The 21,787-nt window shown below is 47.1% G+C and overlaps 1 protein-coding gene across 1 annotated transcript in view; it reads right to left on the bottom strand.

Annotated features, from left to right (window-relative positions):
- Positions 1–513: 513 nt before the first annotated feature.
- The window catches only part of LOC110318039 (DNA (cytosine-5)-methyltransferase 3C), a 33,763-nt gene continuing 12,489 nt past the window's right edge, over positions 514–21,787 (bottom strand). The window contains exons 5-19 of the mRNA XM_021192798.1: positions 17,810–17,926; positions 15,891–16,059; positions 14,453–14,575; positions 14,252–14,293; positions 12,945–13,024; positions 12,553–12,665; positions 11,959–12,145; positions 11,165–11,252; positions 9,985–10,130; positions 9,310–9,400; positions 8,842–8,990; positions 5,758–5,843; positions 3,125–3,194; positions 2,332–2,450; positions 514–655 (exon numbers count right to left, since the gene is read on the bottom strand). Coding sequence (XP_021048457.1) covers positions 514–655; positions 2,332–2,450; positions 3,125–3,194; positions 5,758–5,843; positions 8,842–8,990; positions 9,310–9,400; positions 9,985–10,130; positions 11,165–11,252; positions 11,959–12,145; positions 12,553–12,665; positions 12,945–13,024; positions 14,252–14,293; positions 14,453–14,575; positions 15,891–16,059; positions 17,810–17,926 — 1,722 coding nt within the window. The remainder of the gene's footprint in view (positions 656–2,331; positions 2,451–3,124; positions 3,195–5,757; positions 5,844–8,841; positions 8,991–9,309; positions 9,401–9,984; positions 10,131–11,164; positions 11,253–11,958; positions 12,146–12,552; positions 12,666–12,944; positions 13,025–14,251; positions 14,294–14,452; positions 14,576–15,890; positions 16,060–17,809; positions 17,927–21,787) is intronic.

The following is a 21,787-nucleotide window of genomic DNA, read 5'->3' as shown; positions in this document are numbered from 1 at the left end:
GCAAAAACCGGAAAAAAAAGCACAGTTTTCCCATGTTGCCTTGTGGCTCTCCAATTGTTTGTTTTGTTTTGTTTTGTTTTTGTTTTGTGGTTTGTTGGTTGGTTGAATTGTTTTGGTTTTTCAACACAAGATTTCTCTGTGTAGCCCTGGCTGTCCTAGAACTCGCTCTTTAGACCAGGCTGGCCTTGAACTCAGAGGCCTGCCTCTGCCTCCCAAATACTGGGATTAAAGGCATGCATCACCACCACCTGGCTTGGTTTTAAAATCTTAGATGAGAAAAACACGAGAAGCATGTTGGGCCACTCTAAGATGCTAGTCTGAGCCATGCACAGGAAGTTCCCCTGTAAGGCCAGGAGGCTCTGCTACCACTGAGCAGGAGAGAGCTGACTGTATAGTGAGACCCCACAGTGATGAGCCAAGGAAGGGCAGAGCTGGAGGTGCTTCAAGGATCAATATGACTCCTAATTCCCGGCATTAACCCCAAGACCCCAGAGCTCCCAGTCCTGGGTAGATCTATTCACAGGCAAAGTGGTCCTTTAAGGGGGCCAACAGGTGTCTGATGACTGGCACACTCCAGGACCTGCCCAGCAGCTTCTGGCGGGCACCACGGCCCATGTTGGACACATCCGTGTAGTGAGCAGGGAAGCCGAAGATCCTGGGAGAGCACAAAAGACATGAAGTTAGAATGGTCTACAGCTGTCCCCAGAGCAAAAGACACGAGGCTAGAACGGTCCATGTCTGTCCCCAGAACACCAAGAGCAGCTGTGTTCTGCAAGTGCAGGGAGAGCACAGAGCAAAAGACAAGATGTTAGAATGGTCCACGTCTGTCCCCAGAGCAAAAGACATGAGGTTAGAACGGTCCATGTTTGTCCCCAGAACAAAAGACACGAGGTTAGAATGGTCCATGTCTGTCCCCAGAACACCAAGAGCAGCTGTGTTCCGCAAATGCAGGCCTGACAAAGCTATCAGGGTGCCACTGCCTCTGCCCACAATTACTCTTCCCCATGCCTTCTCTCAGGACTGTTGGGCTTAAAGGACCCTTCTAGACTACCAGTTCCTCTGGTTCCTGAGAATACTTGCTGACAGCTGGTTGTTGAATCACAGGACACTGGTGCTGTCTTGTGTCTCCTGCACAGGAACTGTGCCTCATATCCTTAGGGACTGCCACCCAGGGACCATTCTTAAATGCCTGGTGTGAATTAATCCATGACTGCTTGCCCATCAGCCAGAAGATTTGTATTTGACTTCAAAGCACAATGAGATAAGTTTAGCGATTTCTTAGAGTGGAGAGATGTATGTGTGTACATGTCTGTAGAGAGATGTATGTGTGTGACATGTCTGTGCACATTTGGCTAGAGGTATCCTCAATCCTTAGGAGTTATTCCTCAGAGCCATGTATCCACTTTTTTTTTTTTTTTTTTTTTTTGAGACAGGGCCTCTTGGAATTTGCAGATTAGGCTAAACTGACTGACCAACAGCCCCAATGATCCTCCTGCCCTACCTACCATACGTGGATCAAACTCAAACTTGCCTGACAAGCCATCATCTCAGCCCTACAGTTTCTTTAAGAAGAAGCAATGCCCCCCCACACACACACCCTAGACCAGATTTATTTTCAACCCCAGTTCAATTGAGTACAATTTAGAATTCAGAATCTGCCTATGACATTTGTCCAAGCACAGACATATATAGAGGGAAAGCAGCAATGCACATGTAATAAGAGAAATGCATATAACCGGATTCTAGAAACATCGCTAATGGGGCAGTGACTGACCCCAGGATGGCTCTCCTCTGCTTTGACATTGACATTGTATCATTGTTCTGCACCAAGCCTCAGAATCACGTGTCTGTGGTCACATGGTATCACAATCACGTAAATCACATTTCCTGCTAGGCTTTCCAGGTCCAGAAGAGTCCCCTTTGCGGAGAGACTGAGCAATATTGTCTACAGGTTTTCTATGAATCACAAACGGCCATTTTTCAATTAGTTGAATTTAGTTAGTTGGTGTATATGCATGTGAGTACATGTCTGGGTAAATATGCACCCTGAGGTGTGTGGACATCAGAGGACAACTTTTCTGGGTCCAGTTAAGGTTGTCTAGCTCGTGTGACAAGTGCCTTTACTGTCTTTGCTTTCGTGCTTGCAGCTCAAGATGTAAGTTCTCAGCTTGCCGCTCCAGCCACCATCCCAGCCTGCCATGCTTCCTGCAGCCCTGCTTGATGGACTCTTATCTCTCTGGAACCATAAGCACAAATGAACTCTTTGTTTTAGAAATGTCCTTGGTCCTAGTGTCTTATCGCAGCCATAGAAAAAGTAACTAATGCGCTCACCTTTCGAGCTCAGTGCACCACAGAATGTCGTCTTTGCCATTCATGACTACAGGGAAAAGCTGTTTTTTCCCCTGTCTGATGGAGTTCGACTTGGTGGTTATTGTCTGCACTTTCTTTAACTGGAGAACAAAACAACATCGCAGGGTGAGCACAGAAGGCTTCCGAGTGGACTCAGGCTCAGAAACATCCAAAGGGACAGAAGACAGAAGGCATGGATTTGGAGAGGTGGCAGGGACAGACATATACAGGGAGAAGACAGAGAGACAGACTGGAAAGGATTCTTTATGTGTCCCACACATGCCAAGTTAATGAACAGGGAGGACCAGACACTCATACATTTTAGCCAAAAGTGACCATGAAGGATCACAAGGGGACCAAGACACCAGTTACTGATGGGTCATGAGGGAGCAGAAGCCATCCAGACTCAGAAGGCCAGCCAGAGCCTGAGCAGTGGGGCCTTTGTCTTATGCAGACATGGAGGAGCAGACACGGGGAGGCCTTCCTGTGTGTCTGTGACTTCACAGCACATAGCCTTCTGCGGCAGCATCCACCACTATTCGCTACTCCAAAGAGCATCTGCAACACTGCCCCTGTGCATCCAACGTTAACCACTGCAGAGCCCAGCGGCATCTATTCCTTATGCATCAGAAACATCGCCTACTCTGCACTGGAAGGAGACAGAACAGGTCTGTAGGGAAGGAGGCCCAGCACCAGGAGTCTGTGAGGGGATGAGCAGGCACCACGTATGTGGACAGAGCCAAGGGCACAGTGTCATGTCCACTCCACAGCTTACCTTTGCTGTCCTACTGAACTCCAGGCAGTCCTGCAGCTCGAGCTTATCATTCTTTGAAGCTATCACGGGCCTGGGGACAGCCAAAACCCGTTACTCTCCAGCGTCTGCCCAGGAGGTCCATGTGAGAGACCTCGCAAGCCAGACGAGGGGAGACTCTGCTTCATGCTAGTGTACTCTGGCAGTGAGCACTGCTCAATCCAGGAGGAAAACACACAAGTCTGTGTGGTAAGGCCCAGGGTCCACTTCAAAGCCAAAACAAAGGAAGACCGAGTGCCACAGGGGGCTGAGGAGTCACGCCAAGCATCTCCCTTGACCATACCTTCCAGCTGCCCAATGCCAGCCCTGATTCTTCTTTTAAAATGTATTTACTGCTAATGCGTAAATGTATGTTTAATGTATATGGACATACATCCTCCAATGCCAGCCCTAACTCTTCTTTTAAAATATATTTACTGCTAATGTGTGCATGTATATTTAATGTACATGGACGTACATCCCACAGTGTTGGGAGGTCAGAGGACAAGTTTGTAGTTGGTGCTCTCTTTCCACCTTACAGGAGCTCTGGGGATCAAATTCAGGCCATCAGGCTTGTACAGCAAGCTCCTTTACCCACTGAGCCCTCTCGCCGGCTCCCTACCCCCTTTTGTGTCTTCTGTGGACCTAAATGAAGTAAGGGGTCAGGAGAAAAGGGACGTGGAAAGCTCCGTGTTATGTAGATTCAAAGACTAAGATTCATACAAACATGGTGAGCATGGTGAATGTATTTAATCCCAGCACGAAGGAGGCAGAGGCAGGAGGACTTTGTGAGTTCAAGGCCAGCTTGGCCTACATAAGGAGTCTCAGGCCAGCCAGGGTTGTAGAGTGAAAAGATCTGCACAGGCCTCAGTCCAACTGACACTTCATACATCCACTCTGTCACCCAGCACAGCTCACTGACGCTATCCCATCATCCTAGCCTGGAAGCCACCAAATGCATAAACAAAAGGTTCAAATATCCTGCCATGCTACAAACCACAAAGGTCACTGCCACCACCTTCATTTGTTTTCTCACCGGATGGCACCTTCTGGGACACAGCATAATAATCGACCACTTCAACTCCTTCTGCACTCATCGCCTCATTACTGCCCCCATATCCGCTCTAATTCCCCCTCCTAGATATTGCATACCTTAAATTAACTTCAATTAATTCAAGCAACTAATCTCTTGGAATGCCCTGTGCCCATGTATAACTGACTGGCACCATGCATAGGCCTGCGCCATTCAGTCAGAAATACTTGCATCTCTCTGTCCAAGCCATTCTTAACCTAAGAACACTGAGCTCCAAGCTGGTCTGGGGATGCCCACCCACCATCTATCCCAGAGCCCTCTCTTCTGCCTGGAATCGCTCCATTTCTTTACTTTCGTTGGATGAGGCCTCTCTTTTCCCCACCCTAATTTCCAATGCCACCTCCACAACTTTGATTATACAATCACTCTCTGTGTTCTCTATCCCTCCCTCCAGTATGTCTGCTCTACAAGAGCCACTGACATCATTGTGTCCCCCATTGAATTGGCAGCAAGACAGTGCCTGGCAAGGACAGCTTGAATGTTGAATAAACCAGCCCATGTGATCCCAAACAAGAATATGGTATGTTTTAATTAGAAGGTTGACTGAATAAATCTTAACTATCCAAGAGACAAAAACAATATTATTTGAATTCAAAATTTTAAAATTTTGAATTAAAAAAATTACAATATCTAAGACCTGTTTCAGGACCCTCTGACCTCTGCCCACACTTCAACAAATTCCCAAAATTTATGCTTCTACCCCAGCCTTCTGAAAGTGTTTCACAGCTCAATTCATTTGCATATCCTGGATGGCTACTATAGGCACATTTTTTATCTTAGCAGGCTGTTCTTGAAATCACAAAGGAAGAGATAAGGAGGCCTGTGCAGAGTCACTTGCTTTATGTCTAAAACTGAGAACTAGACACTAGGTCTGACTGTCCAGATGTGAGGTGACAAGGACACCACCAGTGAACATGCCAACCTGGACTAAAAACACACATACAAGTAACGTTATATGGACACATCAGATTATATTTAGAAATATATATGTATACACAAATATATATATATACACAATAATAACTGATAAAAAGAAAGGCTATGAGTCTGAAGGAGAGCAGGAAAGAGTATGGGGAAGGTTTCGAGGGAGGAATATTATAAATAAACTATAACCTCAAAAAAAAATTTTTTTTCCTAAAGGGTGGGAAATGCTCCTGACTGAGAAAACTGGAGGAAGCCAGTAACTGCTACTCAGCTGTGTCCATGGTTGGTCACCAGGTGCTGGTTCAGGGTCCACCTCATCTCAGGGACAGAAGGAATAGTGTCTTTGACATTTAACATTTGCCAATGGAAGCCTTAGCACAGCAGGAAAGAATAGAGGGGCTTGACAGTGCTCACAGCCCTTGGGGGGACCTGGAGAAATACCTGCCCTGAAGCTGGAGCATGGCAGCTGCCTGAGGAGTCCTTCCCAGTGCTCTAGCTAGTCAGAGCAGCCCAAAGTCAGGACTTTCTAGAAGCCTGGAATGTCAAAGAAGACCTAGATATGACTCTGCTCTCTGTTCCCTGTCCCCCTCAGGGTTCTTACCTGTTCATTCCAGGTAGGTTGCCCCAGAAGTACCGGGCCCTGTGAGCAGCAGAAACCTTGATGGCATTGATCATCACTGGGTTACACTGCAGGAAGAAAAGGGGAAGCTGCTGCTGGAAACACCAAGACTCAAGTGTCACTCAGTCCCGGTCTGACCTGTCAGGTGACAAGGCTTTCCTAGCTGCACACAGGAACAGAGATGATGTATGTTTGCAGCAACAGAACAGTGACTGGGACAGAAGTTGGTACCAGGAGTTGGGTATCACTGTGATGTGCCCGACCATGCTGCTTGTTGACAGAATGTGCACTTTTGAACTTTGAGTAGAAAAGAGCCTAAATGCTAAAGTTTAAAATTGGGGCACGCTAGTAGGCATATGGACATCAATGCTGAGAGCAATGTGGGCCTAGCTCAAGAAGTTTCAGAAAGGGAGAATATTAATGACTAGTCTAGAGACCATTCTTGTGATGTTTGGACAAAGAATATGGCTGCTTTCTGCTCTTGTCCTAAAAATCTGCCGGAGGCTAAATTGAAGAGTTTCTGGATGAAGGCCTTTGACAGAGAGTATTTCAAGATGACTGAGTAGTGTAGTTACCAGTAATCAATTTTATGCAGAGCTATAATGAAAAGGAACAAGCTAGATAAAGAGAAATATAATATGTATAGTCTGAAGAGAAAAGAAGCACCAGGAAGTGTAATGCAGCTAAATCCAGTGCTCAGGGAAATAAAAAGTTTAGAGAAAAGCCTAATGCTAAATGGGATAAAGAAAGTGGTGACCTCAGGGCAAGGCCCCATGCAACCTCATTTCCAACTTGTGAAAAGGGATCAAAAAAAAAGTTTAAGTGGTGAAGGAAACTATCGATAATACATGTAACTAAAAAGGAGGGCCCAACTTGCAGCTCCACAAAGCAGCAGAACCTGGCAGCCTGAGCCACGTGGTTCTGGCTTTAGAGCCTAAAATACAAGAAAGGAGTTATGGACTCTTCCTTTATGGTTCAGAGGAACCACTGAGGACAGGTGTGTGTCAGGCGTGTCCCTGCAGAGAGGTCCAGAGAGGCCATTCTGTAAAGTTGTGAGATGAAGCCTGCATTGCATTGGAGAACTCATATCTGCCTTGGGATACCTGCCAAAGAGAGATGTCAACAGGATGTGACATCAGCCCAGGAGAGAGAACTATGTTGTACTCAACAGAGCTAAAAAGAGATGGAGATCCGAGAAGCACTTTGACATCAAACATGGAGATGAAGAGTTTGCCCTGCTGGTTTTCAGTTTGCTACAGTTTAATATCTCCTCACTAAGGTTCCTTTCTTCTCTTTCGGAATGGTAATATATATATATAGTGTCATTGTATGTTGGAAGTATGTAATCTGCTTTATATTTTGATTTTACATGTGGTCAACGGTTAAGAGATTGCCAGGAGTCTCATTAACTTTTGACTTTTAAACAGTGTTGAAGGTATGAAAAACTATGGAACATTTTGAAGTTAGACCAAATGCACTTCGCATTATGGTATGACCACAAGTCTAAAGAAGAAGGCAAAGAGTGGAATGTGATAGTTTGAATAAGAATGGCCCCCATAGACTCAAATATTTGAATATGAGTCACCAGGGAGTGGAACTGTTAAAAAGGATTAGAAGGATTAGAAGGTGTGGTCTTGTTGGAGAAAGTCACTGGGGGTGGGTGGGCTTTGAGGTTTCAAAAGTCCACACCAGGCCCTGGCTCTTTCTATTTCTTCCTGTTGCCTGTGGATGTGGGTATAAAACTCTCAGCTACTTTTTCAGCACCATGCCTGCCTGCATGTTGTCATGTTCCCACCATGATGATAATGGACTAAACATCTGAAATTGTAAGCAAGCCCCAATTAAATGCTTTCTCTTATAATAGTTGCTTTAGTCATGTGTCTCTTCACAGCGATAGAACAATGACTAAGACAGCTAATCTCTACCTGTGAATGCTGGGTAACAAATAATATCGGACCTACCCACTCTGGGTCACGACAATGACAGAAAGTGCTCAAAGGTAAAGGTACTAGACATCAGACTCTGCTAAATCAGACTCTAGTTGAAAGACAATATGGGAAATGCATGGCTCAGGACACCCAGCAACAAGTACACATGACAGTTGAAAAATAGCCAATTCTATCACCTCTGAGGCCGAAGTTGTAAAGCTCTAAAGAAAACTAAGGCACAGTCAAACTATGTAGGCACACACCTGTAATCCTGGCACTTTAGAGGTGGAGACAAAAAGAACAAGAGATTAAGACAAGCCTAGGCTACACAAGACTTTGTCTTAAACAAACAAACATGGGGACTGGAGATAGAGAGATGGCCCAGCATCAATGAGCACTGACTGCTCTTACAGAGGTCTTGAGTTCAATTCCCAGCAACCACATGTTGGCTCACAACTGTCTGTAACTCCAGTTCCAAGGGATCCAACACCCTCACACAGACATGCATGCAGGCAAAACACCAATGCATATGAAATAAAAACAAATACATGGGCTGGAGAGATAGATGGCTCAGCGGTTAAGAGCACTGACTGCTCTCTCAAAGGTCCTGAGTTCAAGTCCCAGCAACCACATGGTGACTCACAACCATCTGTAATGAGATCTGACGCCCTCTTCTGGAGTGTCTGAAGACAGCTACAGTGTACTTACATATAATAAATAAATAAATAAATAAATAAATAAATAAATAAATATTAAAAAAAAAAAAAACAAATACATTTTATTTAAACCAAAGAAACTAAAATCTAAAAATCGACCTACTGTGGGGTTTGATATACATCAAGTGGTAGATAATTAACTTCTCTGTGACTCCTAAAGCTACCATTTTCAGAAGAAAGAGGAAACAGGAAACAAGGTACTGTCTGGAGTAGAAGTAGATGTTGGTGTCATTACTGGTGCCTTGCACAGACAGGGTTACGATAGAAATAAATTTCTCCAATGCATTCAAAAGGATGCTATATTCTTCATCCTCAGATCTAGTCACAAGCTAGGGAATCATTCCCACCTGTCAGTACTCAGTGGCCTTCAATACCAACATGGACTCACTGGCCCAAGCAGTCCTGACACTCAGGCCACTCACCTCCAGGAATCGTGAGATGTCCCTCTTGTCACCAACCTTCATGGCTACCACATTCTCAAACATCCAAAAGAATGGGCGGTCATCCTCCTCCTCAGGGCGTGAGTAATTTAGCAATCGATAAAACTCAAAGAAGAGCCGACCAGTACCCTCTGCATCCACAAGAGAACATCAGAGAACAGGGTTTGATGGAAAGCTTCCTTATAAGTACCCATTCCAGGAGACCAAGAGAATGCAACAATAGCCCACCAGTAAAGCCAGCACATTCCAACCCCTTTAGCCCCTGGAGTGACCAGGCAAGAACACAGGGAGCAACAGAGCATTGTTCGCTGACATCTTCCTGAAGCCTGAGGATTTGCAAAGGAACGAGATGCTACAAAAGAATCAACAGAAGCAGACAGCTTCTTCTCTGGCCACCACAGCACTCAGATGTGGTAAGATCTGTGGGAGCCAAAGCAGATGGTTGCTCACCAAACAGGCCTTTCCTGACAGGATTCACACAGGAAAGATCATTGCAGGGGCTTCCACCAATCACCAGGTCGAATGGGCCCCACTCGTCGATCTGAGGGAAAAACACAAAAGGCTGGGATAAGCCTAAGGAGAGAGAGAGTGGGAACCTTGATTCTGGGGTCCACAAGGTGTCTTGGAGGGTTCGGGTACTTGCAATGCAAGCCTGGCTACCTGAGTGATCCCCTGAAGCCCTGTAAATGTGGAAGGAGCAGACTGAATCCACAAGTGGTCTTTTCATCTCCACACATGTGCCATAGTACTGGGAGCCACAACTATGTGTGTGCACACATGTGCATGCACACATATTACAATAATAATAATAATAATAATGAAAGTTTGCTTTAGTGTAAAATAAATAAAGCTTAGATTCTTAGTGAAGTGTCTAGGAAAACTCAATTCTAGAAATTTTCTTAGTCAGCAACTGCAGGTACAGTCCATAAAACCTGAATGCTCAGACATTCCACTAAAAGAAATTAGTCCTGAATTGTTCCTACTTTGCTACTTTTTATGAAATGTCTCTGGTTCCGTTCTACCCACAACTCTGGGCCTAAGGGAAAGACATAGATAGCATGTCGTGACACCAGGTCCATGGAAGACCAAGAAAAAAATGAACCCCAGGATAAAGGCCACCCTCACATGTTCCTTTGTAATGTTCCTGATGTCATCCACATATTTGATTTGGCCTTCATGCTTAACGGTTCCCACAGCGATGGACTCTGCACAGACTTCGGAGGCAACGTACTTCTCCACTTTAATACCCAACTCCTTGAGCACCAAGTACCCTGTGAAGGATCAAAGACAAATGTGAGGCCAACTGTGGGACCATCAGGCCCAAGGAATCCTCCTGCAGCACAATGAGGACCCTCACTCCATCCCTGTTACCTCAGAGGATCTGTGTCAACCCCGGGGGACCTCAGGCCATATTGACTGTCTCATTCCAAGTATGGGAAATCTCACGAAGTGGAAAGGAATCAGGGTGAGGAAAGTACCTGTTCCCTAACTGACTGTAAATGTATTTATGCATGTAGAAGGGAACGGGTAAGAAGAAAGGTTAAAACACAAGAGCTAAGATGACCTTTCAAAGGGGGATGAAGAGCAACATTAGCACAGCAGACCTGAGAGTGTGGTGCGTGTTGACTGATTCCTGCACGTATACAAATTAAAGACAGAGAACGGCCAGGACTGAAGAGCACTGCCTGCAGAGAGGACTACCTGCTAGAGAGCACTGCCTGATAGGGAGCACTGCCTGCAGAGAGCACTGTCTGCTGGAGAGCACTGCCTGCTGGAGAGCACTGCCTGCTGAAGAGGAACGCACTGCCTGATAGGGAACACTGACTGCAGAGAGCACTACCTGCTGGAGAGCACTGCCTGCTGGAGAGCACTGCCTGCTGGAGAGCAGTGCCTGCTGGAGAGCACTGCCTGCTGGAGAGCACTGCCTGCTGGAGAGCACTGTCTGCTGGAGAGCACTGTATGATTACCCCATCATTTGCATGTCTGGCCAGCAAACTCTCAGATGCTCAAAGGAAAACAAGATGCATGTCCTTTTAGAAATGGCCTGTGCATCCAGGCAGGGAACATGGAAGGAACAGGAACTTGTCACCAAGCCTGATACATGGGTGACCCACACAGAACAGATGTTGTCTCTGATCCCCACATGTCTATGGGGCAAACACAGGCTTACAGTGACACACATGGTGGCGTGAGAAGGCAGAGGCCATTGAGCACAGCAGAAACAGGCACACATGACCCCTCTGCTACTAATGTTCTCAATGGCCTACATGCGTTGTTCATTGTCCCAACAGAGCATCAAACTCACCTGTCGCAATTCCATCAAACAGAGACAGGACTCTAATGGGCCTTCTTTTGGCTGCAGGAATTGCTGGGTACAACTTGGGTGGCTCCTGCTAGATAAGAAACAGAGAGATACCCAGAGTATCCATCCATCCTCCAGAGCCCAGAGGCTATGATGGGAACTGGTGAAAACGTGTTTGGCACAAGCTGGCCATTCTGTCCTTAGACAGGAGGCACAGCTGCCTCCTACAGACACACAGACAGATAAGGAGCTTGACTGGTAACTGCCAAGGCCTCTAGGAACAGAAGATAAACTCCTACAGTGTGGGGGCAGCTGGTCCCAGGCAGCTCTGATGTTTGCTTCTTGTTCTCTCATCAGAAGGTGCTGGAAGCAAGAATTGTCTGCTAGGTGTCAGTCGACTAGCAAGGGCTACAAGCCTGAGGGGAACTGGGCCTGAGGTTGAAATGGTCTGCACATGGGATCTTGGTGCACATTCCAGATGGACTCAACCTCAATGTTTAACGCAGGTTGCCCTTCAGCTCAACACACAGCTCATGGCTCAGCTTTCTGTGCTGTGATATCAACCTTTCTTACTAGGCCTGTTGCTGTATCTCAAATCATCTCTCACTGTGGAGCCTTGAATGGCCAGGAACTCACTATGTAGACCAGGCTATCCTTGATCCCAGAGGCAGGCCTGCCCCTGCTTCCTAGGGTCTCAGATTAAAGACTTAACTCTNGCTTTGACACATACACAGGATCCCACGGGATTCCAGATANCTGGGGNCTGTAANTGGGTCAGTGCAGAGCCNGTGACTTACAAATTCTTCCAGGTCAGGATCAGTAGTGAAGAAGTCCTGCAGGCGTATGTTCCAATCCTTCCTGCGTCGGAGGAACCCATGGCAGCGCTGGGGGAGGCACATATAGCAACTCCAGGGTTCCTGCAGCTTGGCATCCTCAGCTGTGCCTGCACCCACCAGCACCTCCAGACACTCCACACAGAAGCACCTGTNTCGAGTATCCAGAGAGAATCGGCATCAAGGTTACCAGGCGATCGTCCTGCAGACCAAGTTCCCTGGGGGACGATCACCCCTGCCTAATGGTCAACCTCCTGCCTCCAAGTGGTTTTCAGNTATAGGGTAAGAAACCACTTCTTGGATATGAATCATCCAATCTCCTCCAAATCCAGACCCTTCCAACCAAAGGCTCACNGGTCTGACTTCATGGGCACANCTGACCNGAGCCCAGCCCTCAATACATCAATGCAGTACACACTTGTGAGCAATAGATTCCACAAGATACCCACTGGGTGCTCATTTTCTCTTTGTGTTTAGCTGACTACAGGCTGCTGGATCTGCGGGGTTCAACCCGGCACCCAAGGCCCANTTGTCCAGCCTGCAAGGAAGGTCACTCACCTGCAGCAGCTTGTGTTACTGCACAGCAGCAATTCATAGCCCTCACAGCACACGGTGCAGTAGGACTGATAGCCGTCCTCGTCATACATGTAGAAGAGCTCCAGGAAGCGGTCCTGGCCACCAGAGAGAGGCAGGTGAGACTACAGTCCTGATCTCAGCCACGCCTGGCTAGCAAGCCCCTGGGGCCCTTGCTGGTGGCCTGGNAAGCTCTTCAGAGACAGTACATGTGACCTGAGTGTCCTGTGGAGGGCCTTCTCTGCTATAGCACCCGTCCCCCAAACAGGAAGGGTGTGGGGGTGTGCCCGAGGAAAGCTGTTCACTAGTGCCTGGAGCAGGGTCTGTGCTGGGGGCCCGGATGGGGATGGATGTGGCATGGGAGGGAGAAGACTTACCCGGCAACTCTGACAGAGCCCACCCTCAAAGAGGGGGTGGAAGGACACAGGGTCCCTCCTACCGCAGGACAAGCAGTGTTCTGAAAGAAAGAGAGGTGTCAGAGTTTATGGAAACCAAGGGCCTGACATCAGCTGCCCAAGCCTTGGTCCTGATGGTTCTGAGCATTTCCTCTTGCCAGCTGTGCCCTGAGAGTTCTGTGCCATGTCCTGTGTTGACTGCTTTTAGCAGCATCCCAGAAGAGACTGGGCATGTTCAGGGTGGGTGCTTAGAACCAAAGATGCTCTAAAGTGCCATCTTCACTTCATCATCTGGGAAAGACAAGCTCGAACCAACAAGAAGCAACACAAGGGAGGCAAAGGGCTGGCCAAGCAGAAAGATAAAAGGCCGAAAAGTGTTCTGGGTCTGGCATCTCCATCTTTGATAAGCATTCACTTCCTGACACTAGGGCCCTAGTAGTGATTCTGATTGGCTTGGTGATAGATACAGAGGCTGCCTGCAACCATGCCCAGTAAACACAGCATGTGATTAGAATCTCAGTAATCTCAGTAAAAAATGAGTTTAGAGCCTTGGCTCCAAACTGATCACTATTCAAGAGGACAAAGCCATTACATGACCAATACTGCCTCACCTCAAGGAAGAAACAAATGGTGGATCACTCTTGGTGTACATAGATGACTGTGGGTTGAAAGTTTCTAAATTGTCAGTACTGCTCTAAAATGCAGCTTAGCCTGGGTGCCCATAGCACCCTGGGTCCAGGTTTGTTTCCTGACCCAATAATGAGTAACTATTTGATAAATATTTGAAGATTAAGGCACGTTGAGCCAAGAAGGTAAATGAAGAGCCCACTGTATATTCAAACTCCATTAGGTCTGTTCATGTCACATTTCTGAATTCCAGTGCAGTACCCAGATGGGGAAAGGAGACCAGAATTAGCTCGAGGAGGACCCAACCTAAAAGCTACCTGTGCTTATTACATGGAAAATGTTCAAGGTACCATTGATCTGAGTTTCCAGGTACTGACTAAAGTACCACAGCTTCCATTCTTCCCCAACTCCAGTCACCCTGATAAGCAACCTCATCAGACGCAGTTAAAAATGGAAGCAAACTATACATACCACTTTATCCCAATAAATAAATAAATAAATAAATAAATAGACAGACATATAGCAACAAATACAGGAGGAGCAGGAATGGTCCTGACCAAGGACAATACCGAGTCCTCTGGATTAAACCCATGCAGAAGGGCAAAGCCAGGGTAAGGCGGGCCTGGGGCACCCCCAGAAAGAGGGATGGGAGACAACAGTACCTTCCAGATTGCACTTGTTGGTCACATCAGAAGCCATCTGTTCTGTTGGGGAAAGGGGGACAGGTGTGAGATGAAGTGAGGAAGTATCTCCTGGCCTCAGCCTTGCTCCCCTGTACCCCACAGTGCAGTGGTCCTGAGGACCTGCTGCTCCCAGTTCTGCATCATGCATCTCCAGACCTTCCAGCATCTCCCCAAAATCACCTCGGCTCTCCTCATCCCCCTTTAGGTCCTTCCCACCATAGCTATTCGTCTTGAGGCGCTTGGGTGGGGTAGAGTACTCAGAAACGGCAGAGTCATTGGTTGTGCGTCTTTGACTTTTGTCCTCTGCAAGGGAAGCAGATGGGATTTGACTGTAGGGTCTAAGAGACAAAGCAGGACAAGGCCAAGGCCATGTGTTGCCTGGAATCCAGCTGCATCTATAGCAGGGGACCATGATGGGCATAGAGAACCCCAGAGGGGAGCCCAGAGTAGAAGCCAATTCAAAGCTCCTCTCACCCAGGAAGCAGGCCACACTCTCCTGTTTATAGGTTTACACATCTGAATATGTAAGGGAATCCGTCCCGAGAGAGCCAGCTCATTACTGTGACATACAGTGATGTCTGCCAATGACCAACAAGAGCATGGAGCTACTAAGTATTTGAAGTGCCAGGAGGAACAGGTTCTCGCTCAGAAGGTCAGGTTCTCGCTCAGAAGGTCAGGTTCTCGCTCAGAAGGTCAGGTTCAAATTGTCAGGTGATGCTACTGACTTGGTTAATTTGGACTGGCTTGAACCCTGGAATCTAATTAGCCAATTTATGAAGTGAATTAATAAGTATTCATTAATCAATTTCTATTTAGCTTTTACCTAATGGCATAATTTTTAGAACAGTACTAACAGAAAAGTGAACTAACTAAATATATGTAGACTAAAAGTGAAAATGCTAAGTTTTAAAAATATTAGGTCAAAATTTATGATTAACATTAATTTCACCTGATTCTCTGCAATGAAAACTACTAGAAACTAATTCAATTACATTCTGTGGCTCTCATGCAATGATGTTTATTTATATCTTTATTGGACCTGTCGAATCATAGTGGACATGGCTGAATCTGACTCACACACTGGGAAAGAAAATTAGATACCCATCAAAAGCCACGAGGGAGCCCGATGTGGCGACATGTGCTAGGAATTCCAGCACACGGCCAACCAGGTAGTGAGACTGTTCTCTCAAAAAAAACAAAACACAGCCAGGTGTGGTGGCGCACGCCTGTAATCCCAGCACTTGGGAGGCAGAGGCAGGCGGATTTCTGAGTTCGAGGCCAGCCTGGTCTACAGCGTGAGTTCCAGGACAGCCAGGACTACACAGAGAAACCCTGTCTCGAAAAACAAAAACAAAAAACAAAAACCAAAAAAACACAAGGAACGTTTGGTGACAAAGTGACATCTGCCAGTTCTTCTATATGCATTAATATTAAGAGATAAGAAGGAAAATAGGGGTCCAAAGATTATAGAAGGCAGGATGTGCACCCAAGATTTGCCTGAGGGTCATACATGGGGGTGAATGATTCAGATCATTCTTCTCCAATGAGCACTGTAGATGTCAAGAACTGGGAAGGCAGAGCAAAGAAAACAGAACAGTCAAAGCTGGTCAGGGAATACCATGTTCCCCGGGTTCCTTCCCACCTGGCTGCTTGCTGTTGGGTTGGAGGCCCTCAATCCCAGTGGGCTTGAAGCTGCTGTGGGCCCACTCCAGCACGGGCTTCAGCTGGTGCTCCAGTGACTCTCCGGGACTGCTGGGGAAGGTCTTGCCCGCTCGAACCCTGGCTTTCTGCCAAGACACAAATAAAGGCAAACTCTGTCCATGAGTGAATGGGAGCAGGCGATTGAGGTATGTGCCAGGGCAAACCCAGGGATTCCCCCGATGGGGCCTGCCTTCCCTAAACAGTGGTGTCTTTCAGAGCTAGACAGCTGTCCTGGGCTGTGTTATGCGACAGGAGTCTGCTTTTAGGGGGACTGGTTAAGGAAACAATGGACCATAGGGGCAGGCACCAGAGATATGCCCTCTTCCCTGTAGAGTCACAGTGGTCAGCTCTCCCCCAAAGGAAGGTTTCAACTCAGCCTTGTTAGTTAAAGATAGGAGCCTCCAGCAGTTTTACCTTACCCTCCTGTAGCTCATCTCAGACAACAGACTTCTCACTGCCCTTCTCTAAGAAGATGTGAATGGAGGCAGGCATTCTTCACTTTAAGGGCCATGACCATTTGCATGTCTAATTAGGCACTTGGTCAAGCAGCTGATAGGGGTTGGAGGGGAGTGGTGGGGAGCCTAATGGCTCAGAGGAGATAAACCGTCCACAGACTAAGGGAGGAGACAACTGACCTCAGCTCCTCCTCTAGGCCTTGAAGGACCCTGCTTAAAGAATGAGAGCTCATCACCTCTGGGTAGCATACTCTGCAGTATTGCTGCTGCCCCAGGGACATATGTGACACTGGTCACTTGTCACATGCTGCTTACTCTCACTGAAAGCTGGCTTTGGAAATGAAAGGCCTCCCATTGTCTCAGGCTCAAGTACACTTCTCTCAAGAGTCTTCCAAGGCTCCCTGCCCTGGGCAGACTGCTCTCTTAACACTGTGCCAGGGAGCAAACAGCTGAGGGTATTAACTGCATAGCACCCTCGAGAACAGCCGGAAGTAAAAGCATTTTCAACAGAGGATACCCTTGTTTATCCCATAGGGTAGAGATGACTGCAGTTGGGATGGAAGGACAGAAGCCCATCCATACAGATGAGATTTTGCATAAAGCTTTTCAGCAAGAAGTCCAGCTTCGGGCTGGAGAGATGGCTCAGAGGTTAAAAACACAGACTGCTCTTCCAGAGGTTCTGAGTTCAATTTCCAGCAACCACATGGTGACTCACAACCATCTGTAATTGGATCAGATGCCCTCTTCTGGTGTATCTCAAGAGAGCAACAGTGTACTCACATACATAAAATAAATAAATAAATCAAGAAGAAGGAGGAGAAGGAGGAGGAGGAAAAAAGGAGGAGGAGAACACAGGGGAGGGGGAGGAGGACAGGGAGGAGGAGGAGAGAGGAAGAAGTCCAGCTACTTGATGCTTTCAGCAGGCCTTCCCAAGTCATTTGTTTTCGGTGATTTCATGGCATTTCTTCTGCTTGCTCACCCACTTGAGCTTCTCCAGTTGCTTCCGCTGGGTATTGTGAGGATCTGATACTCTGATGTTTATCTGTCTACCTGCTGTGACTCTGCTGCTTGCTGTCTGTACTCTTGCTTGCTGCACACTGAGTATTACACACTCGTTTGAAACTGAAAACACAGCTCACCGGCTCATTCCCCCGTGAAACACCTCACCAGACAGCAGTCATCATTCCCAGTCTAGCCAGTAGTACCAGAAACTCACTAGTGACCTTGGCACATCTCAAATTCCTTTCCCAGGCAGGCCCTCACGGAGGTATTCACCGCCTCCATGGTATCCTTAACTCAGCAAGCCAATCTTGGCAACACGATGGCATGAGCTAACATTTAGCAGCTCTCCATTCTCCCCAGCCCTTAAGCTCATTCCTACTCCTGTGTAACTCAGAGTACAGTATACAACCTTCCTGTAAGGAACCCGTTTATAGAAGGCGGTCAGGTTAAAGGACTGGCTGAGCAACCCCCAGGCCAAAAGCTTGTCAGCCGAGACCTAGATGAGAAAGATATCACCAATATCTACCCACACCTGAGTGGCTAAGTGTACACTCTGGCATACATATTCAGCCAGAGCCTATTCCTGGGCTGGCTTGCAGATGCCAATACCAAAAGCAGGGGGAGGGGGCATTCAGGGGGTGACCATGCATAACACATATCCTGGAGCCCAAAACAAGGACACATTGTACTCCAAATGTGAGAAAGAATGGAACTCAGAATGGGCACAGTAAGATACATTTTATGTGTGTTCACATGGTATAGGTGTGTATATCTGTATGAACATCAGTGTCACTGGTACGGACACGAGACCCAGTCCTGTAATTGACTTTAACGTAGTTCATGTATGTTCTTTGTACTTCCTGAGTGCGAGTTCCCATCACACATGGGTTCTGAGAGCATGCCCGGCACAGAGTGAGCTCCTTGTACTACTCACAACGACTGAGTCCCGATCATGACTGCCAGGTTGCCTGCTCCAAGTCCCCAAAGAAGGAAGAAATGAGTTCTGGGGTGAGATTCCTCGTGAAGGGGACAATAAAGAAGGTGCTTCAGGCTGCTTCTCACAATCGTAGGCTAGATGGGCCATCCCAGGCTGCAATGCATGCTTTCACACAGCCCTCTCTATCTTATGCTCAGAGCCTTAACTCTATCGTGTGGCTGCCATGGGGACAAGGAAGTGCTCTGGCCAGCATAAGCACTGAGTACTGGGGAGACTCCAGACAGGTCTTGGTCTTTGGCCAAGACCACAGATAGCACATTGGAATCCCCTCCCATAATCCTCCCTCCTCCTACTCTGTCTTATTGCCATCTGATCCTGTCTAGAAACAAGCACATTATGTCTCACTGGATCAAAGCAAGGCCCTCTCCCATGGCCCACAAGTCATTGCGCATGTGATGCTTCAGTGGCCCCCACAGGCCCAGGACACTGATCCTTTTCCTCCCTCTGCTGGTCACACAGCATGACTGTAGCAAGGTTCTCCTCAGACAGATTTGATAACCTATTTTTCTTGCTCTTAGAAAAATTGAATGTATGGAAATGGCCCCAAGGCAACTCAACTCCTAAGAAAACCAGGACCTCAATTTTAGGCTGAACCCTAGCGCTGTTATTTTTTTTTAGATGACTTACTATTGTGTGAGTGTGTGTATTTGTCTATGTGAGTATGTGGCATATGTGATTTTCAAAGGTCAGAAGAGGGTGTCAGATACCCTGGAACTAGAGTTGCAGGAGGTTGTGAGCTGTCCAACGTGGGTTCTGGGCACTAAACCTCTGGAAGAGCATCAAGTGCTCTTAGCTGACAGCTGAGCCATCCCTCCAGCCCCCAGTAATGTTCCTAATCATTTGTTTCCCTGTGTGCTTCCACCCTACCCCATTGCCTGTGTCCCTGTCTCTCTTTTTTTTTTTTAATATTTATTTATTTATTATATGTAAGTACACTGTAGCTGTCTTCAGACACTCCAGAAGAGGGAGTCAGATCTTGTTACGGATGGTTGTGAGCCACCGTGTGGTTGCTGGGATTTGAACTCCGGACCTTCGGAAGAGCAGTCGGGTGCTCCTACCCACTGAGCCATCTCACCAGCCCGCCCCTGTCTCTTACATTATGAGTTGGTCCAACAGTGACTAGCATCCCTTAGACACCATTCTATCTGCATCCTTCAATTCAAAATCTTTGCAGATCTCAGACCATTTGTTTAATAGGCTTAAGAGTCAAAATAGGGTCTGACAGAGTGGCTCACTGAGGGTTTACCTCACTCCAGACACAGCTAACGATGGCCTCCTGCACCACCCCACCCACAAGCAAGGCTAAATGACTCTAGGAGACAGGACATATGTCTCTTGTCCCTCCCAGGCTTCTCTCTAAACACACAGGTGATTGCCTGGTTGTTTCTAAGCTATCAGGGTCCATAATGGTGACTCTGACTCCAAAGAAGCAATTACCAAAAAAAATGGATTTAAACCAACGAGACTCTAAATTCAGAACTGTCTGACCTTTACCCTTTTCAAGAGTAGACTTGTCTCTCATCCTACAAGCCACCAAGAGTCTATTCAAGCGAGGTAACTCAGGAAATATTTGCCCAGACCCAGCATCAAAGCTTTACATCAGTAGAAAACTGTCGGGCTGGTGAGATGGCTCAGTGGGTAAGAGCACCTGACTGCTCTTCTGAAGGTCCAGAGTTCAAATCCCAGCAACCACACGGTGGCTCACAACCATCCGTAACAAGATCTAATGCCCTCTTCTGGAGTGCCTGAAGACAGCAACAGTGTACTTACATATAATAAGTAAATAAACCTTAAAAAAAAAAGAAAGATAAAACATTTGCCGGGCGTGGTGGCGCACGCCTTTAATTCCAGCACTCGGGAGGCAGAGGCAGGTGGATTTCTAAGTTCGAGGCCAGCCTGGTCTACAGAGTGAGTACGAGGACAGCCAGGGCTAAACAGAGAAACCGTCTCGAAAAACCAAAAAAAAAAAAAAAAAAAAGAAAGAAAAAGAAAAAGAAAACTGTCCTCAGAGCAACCCCAAGTAAGGGAGCGCCAGCTCTCAGGTCTGCAGACCCCAAACATGCCTTGCCCTGGACTCATCTCAGAAAACTTTCTATCACCAGCACCAGACCCATCTCATGCTAAGCAGCCCCCCCCCATCTTTCCTCACATGACGTCGCCTATTCCAAACTTTCTCATCCTGAAGAAAACAGATTAAAGTAGTGCCACCAGCACAGACAGATGACCCCAGGCAAAGCCATGAATGCCAGTGAGCTTATGAGTAAGAAAGAGGGGCTGGAGAGATAGATGGCTCAGTGGTTAAGAGCACTGACTGTTCTTCCAGAGGTCCTGAGTTCAATTCCCACCAACAACATGGGGGCTAAAAAACTACCTGTATGTAATGAGATCTGATGTAATCTTCTGGTGTGTCTGAAGATAGCCAGCCAATCTACTCACATAAGTAAAATAAATAAATCTTTAAAGAAAAAGTGAGGCCAGGCGGGGTGGCGCACACCTTTAATCCCAGCACTTGGGAGGCAGAGGCAGGCAGATTTCTGAGTTCAGGGCCAGCCTGGTCTACAAAGTGAGTTCCAGGACAGACAGGGCTATACAGAGAAACCCTGCCTTGAAAAACCAAAAAAAAAAAAAAGAAAGAAAGAAAGAAAAGAAAAGAAAAAGTGAGAGAAAGCTTTCCACAAAACCCAAGATGCTGATTTGAGGTGCAGCTCAGTGGTACAACATGAACCTAATGGAAGAGAAGCCCTGCACCCACTCACAGCATGGACCAAAAAAAAAAGATGTCCAGGAAAAATAAGGTACTAGTGTACACAGAGACAAGTGCCTCCCCACCAGGCTCGGGGACCACTGTGGAAGAGAGGGTAGAAAGATGCTCACACGCTGGGAAGAACTGCAGAGAACAGTCTTCAGAACATGGGAGGCTCACTTACATTCATGAACTCACAGCAGCTGTGTCTCTACCAGACTGCACAAGATTGGGCAGCCTTCTCAGGTGGAGGAAAGAGATGCTAACAAGCCTCCATCCTTAGCTGAGTTGACAGCTTCTCATGGAGGGAGAGTCAGCTTTCTTTAAAAATGATCACTGGGGGCTGGAGAAATGGCTCTACAGTTAAGAGCACTGATTGCTCTTCCAGAGGTCCTGAGTTTAATTCCCAGCAGCTACATGGTGGCTCACAACCATCTGTAATGGGATCCAATACCCTCTTCTGCTGTGTCTGAAGACAGTAATGGTGTACTCACATAGGTAAAATAAATAAATATTTTTTAAGAAAGGTCACTGGTGGGGCTGGAGAGATGGTTTGGCAGTTAAGAGCAGTGACTGCCCTTCCAGAGGTACTGAGTTCAATTCCCAGCAACTACATG

This window comes from Mus pahari, chromosome 3 (assembly GCF_900095145.1).
Source record: "Mus pahari chromosome 3, PAHARI_EIJ_v1.1, whole genome shotgun sequence".
In the NCBI taxonomy this organism is placed as follows: Eukaryota; Metazoa; Chordata; class Mammalia; order Rodentia; family Muridae; genus Mus; species Mus pahari.
Note: the sequence above shows the minus strand (reverse complement) of the source record. Positions and strands in the feature narration are given on the sequence as shown.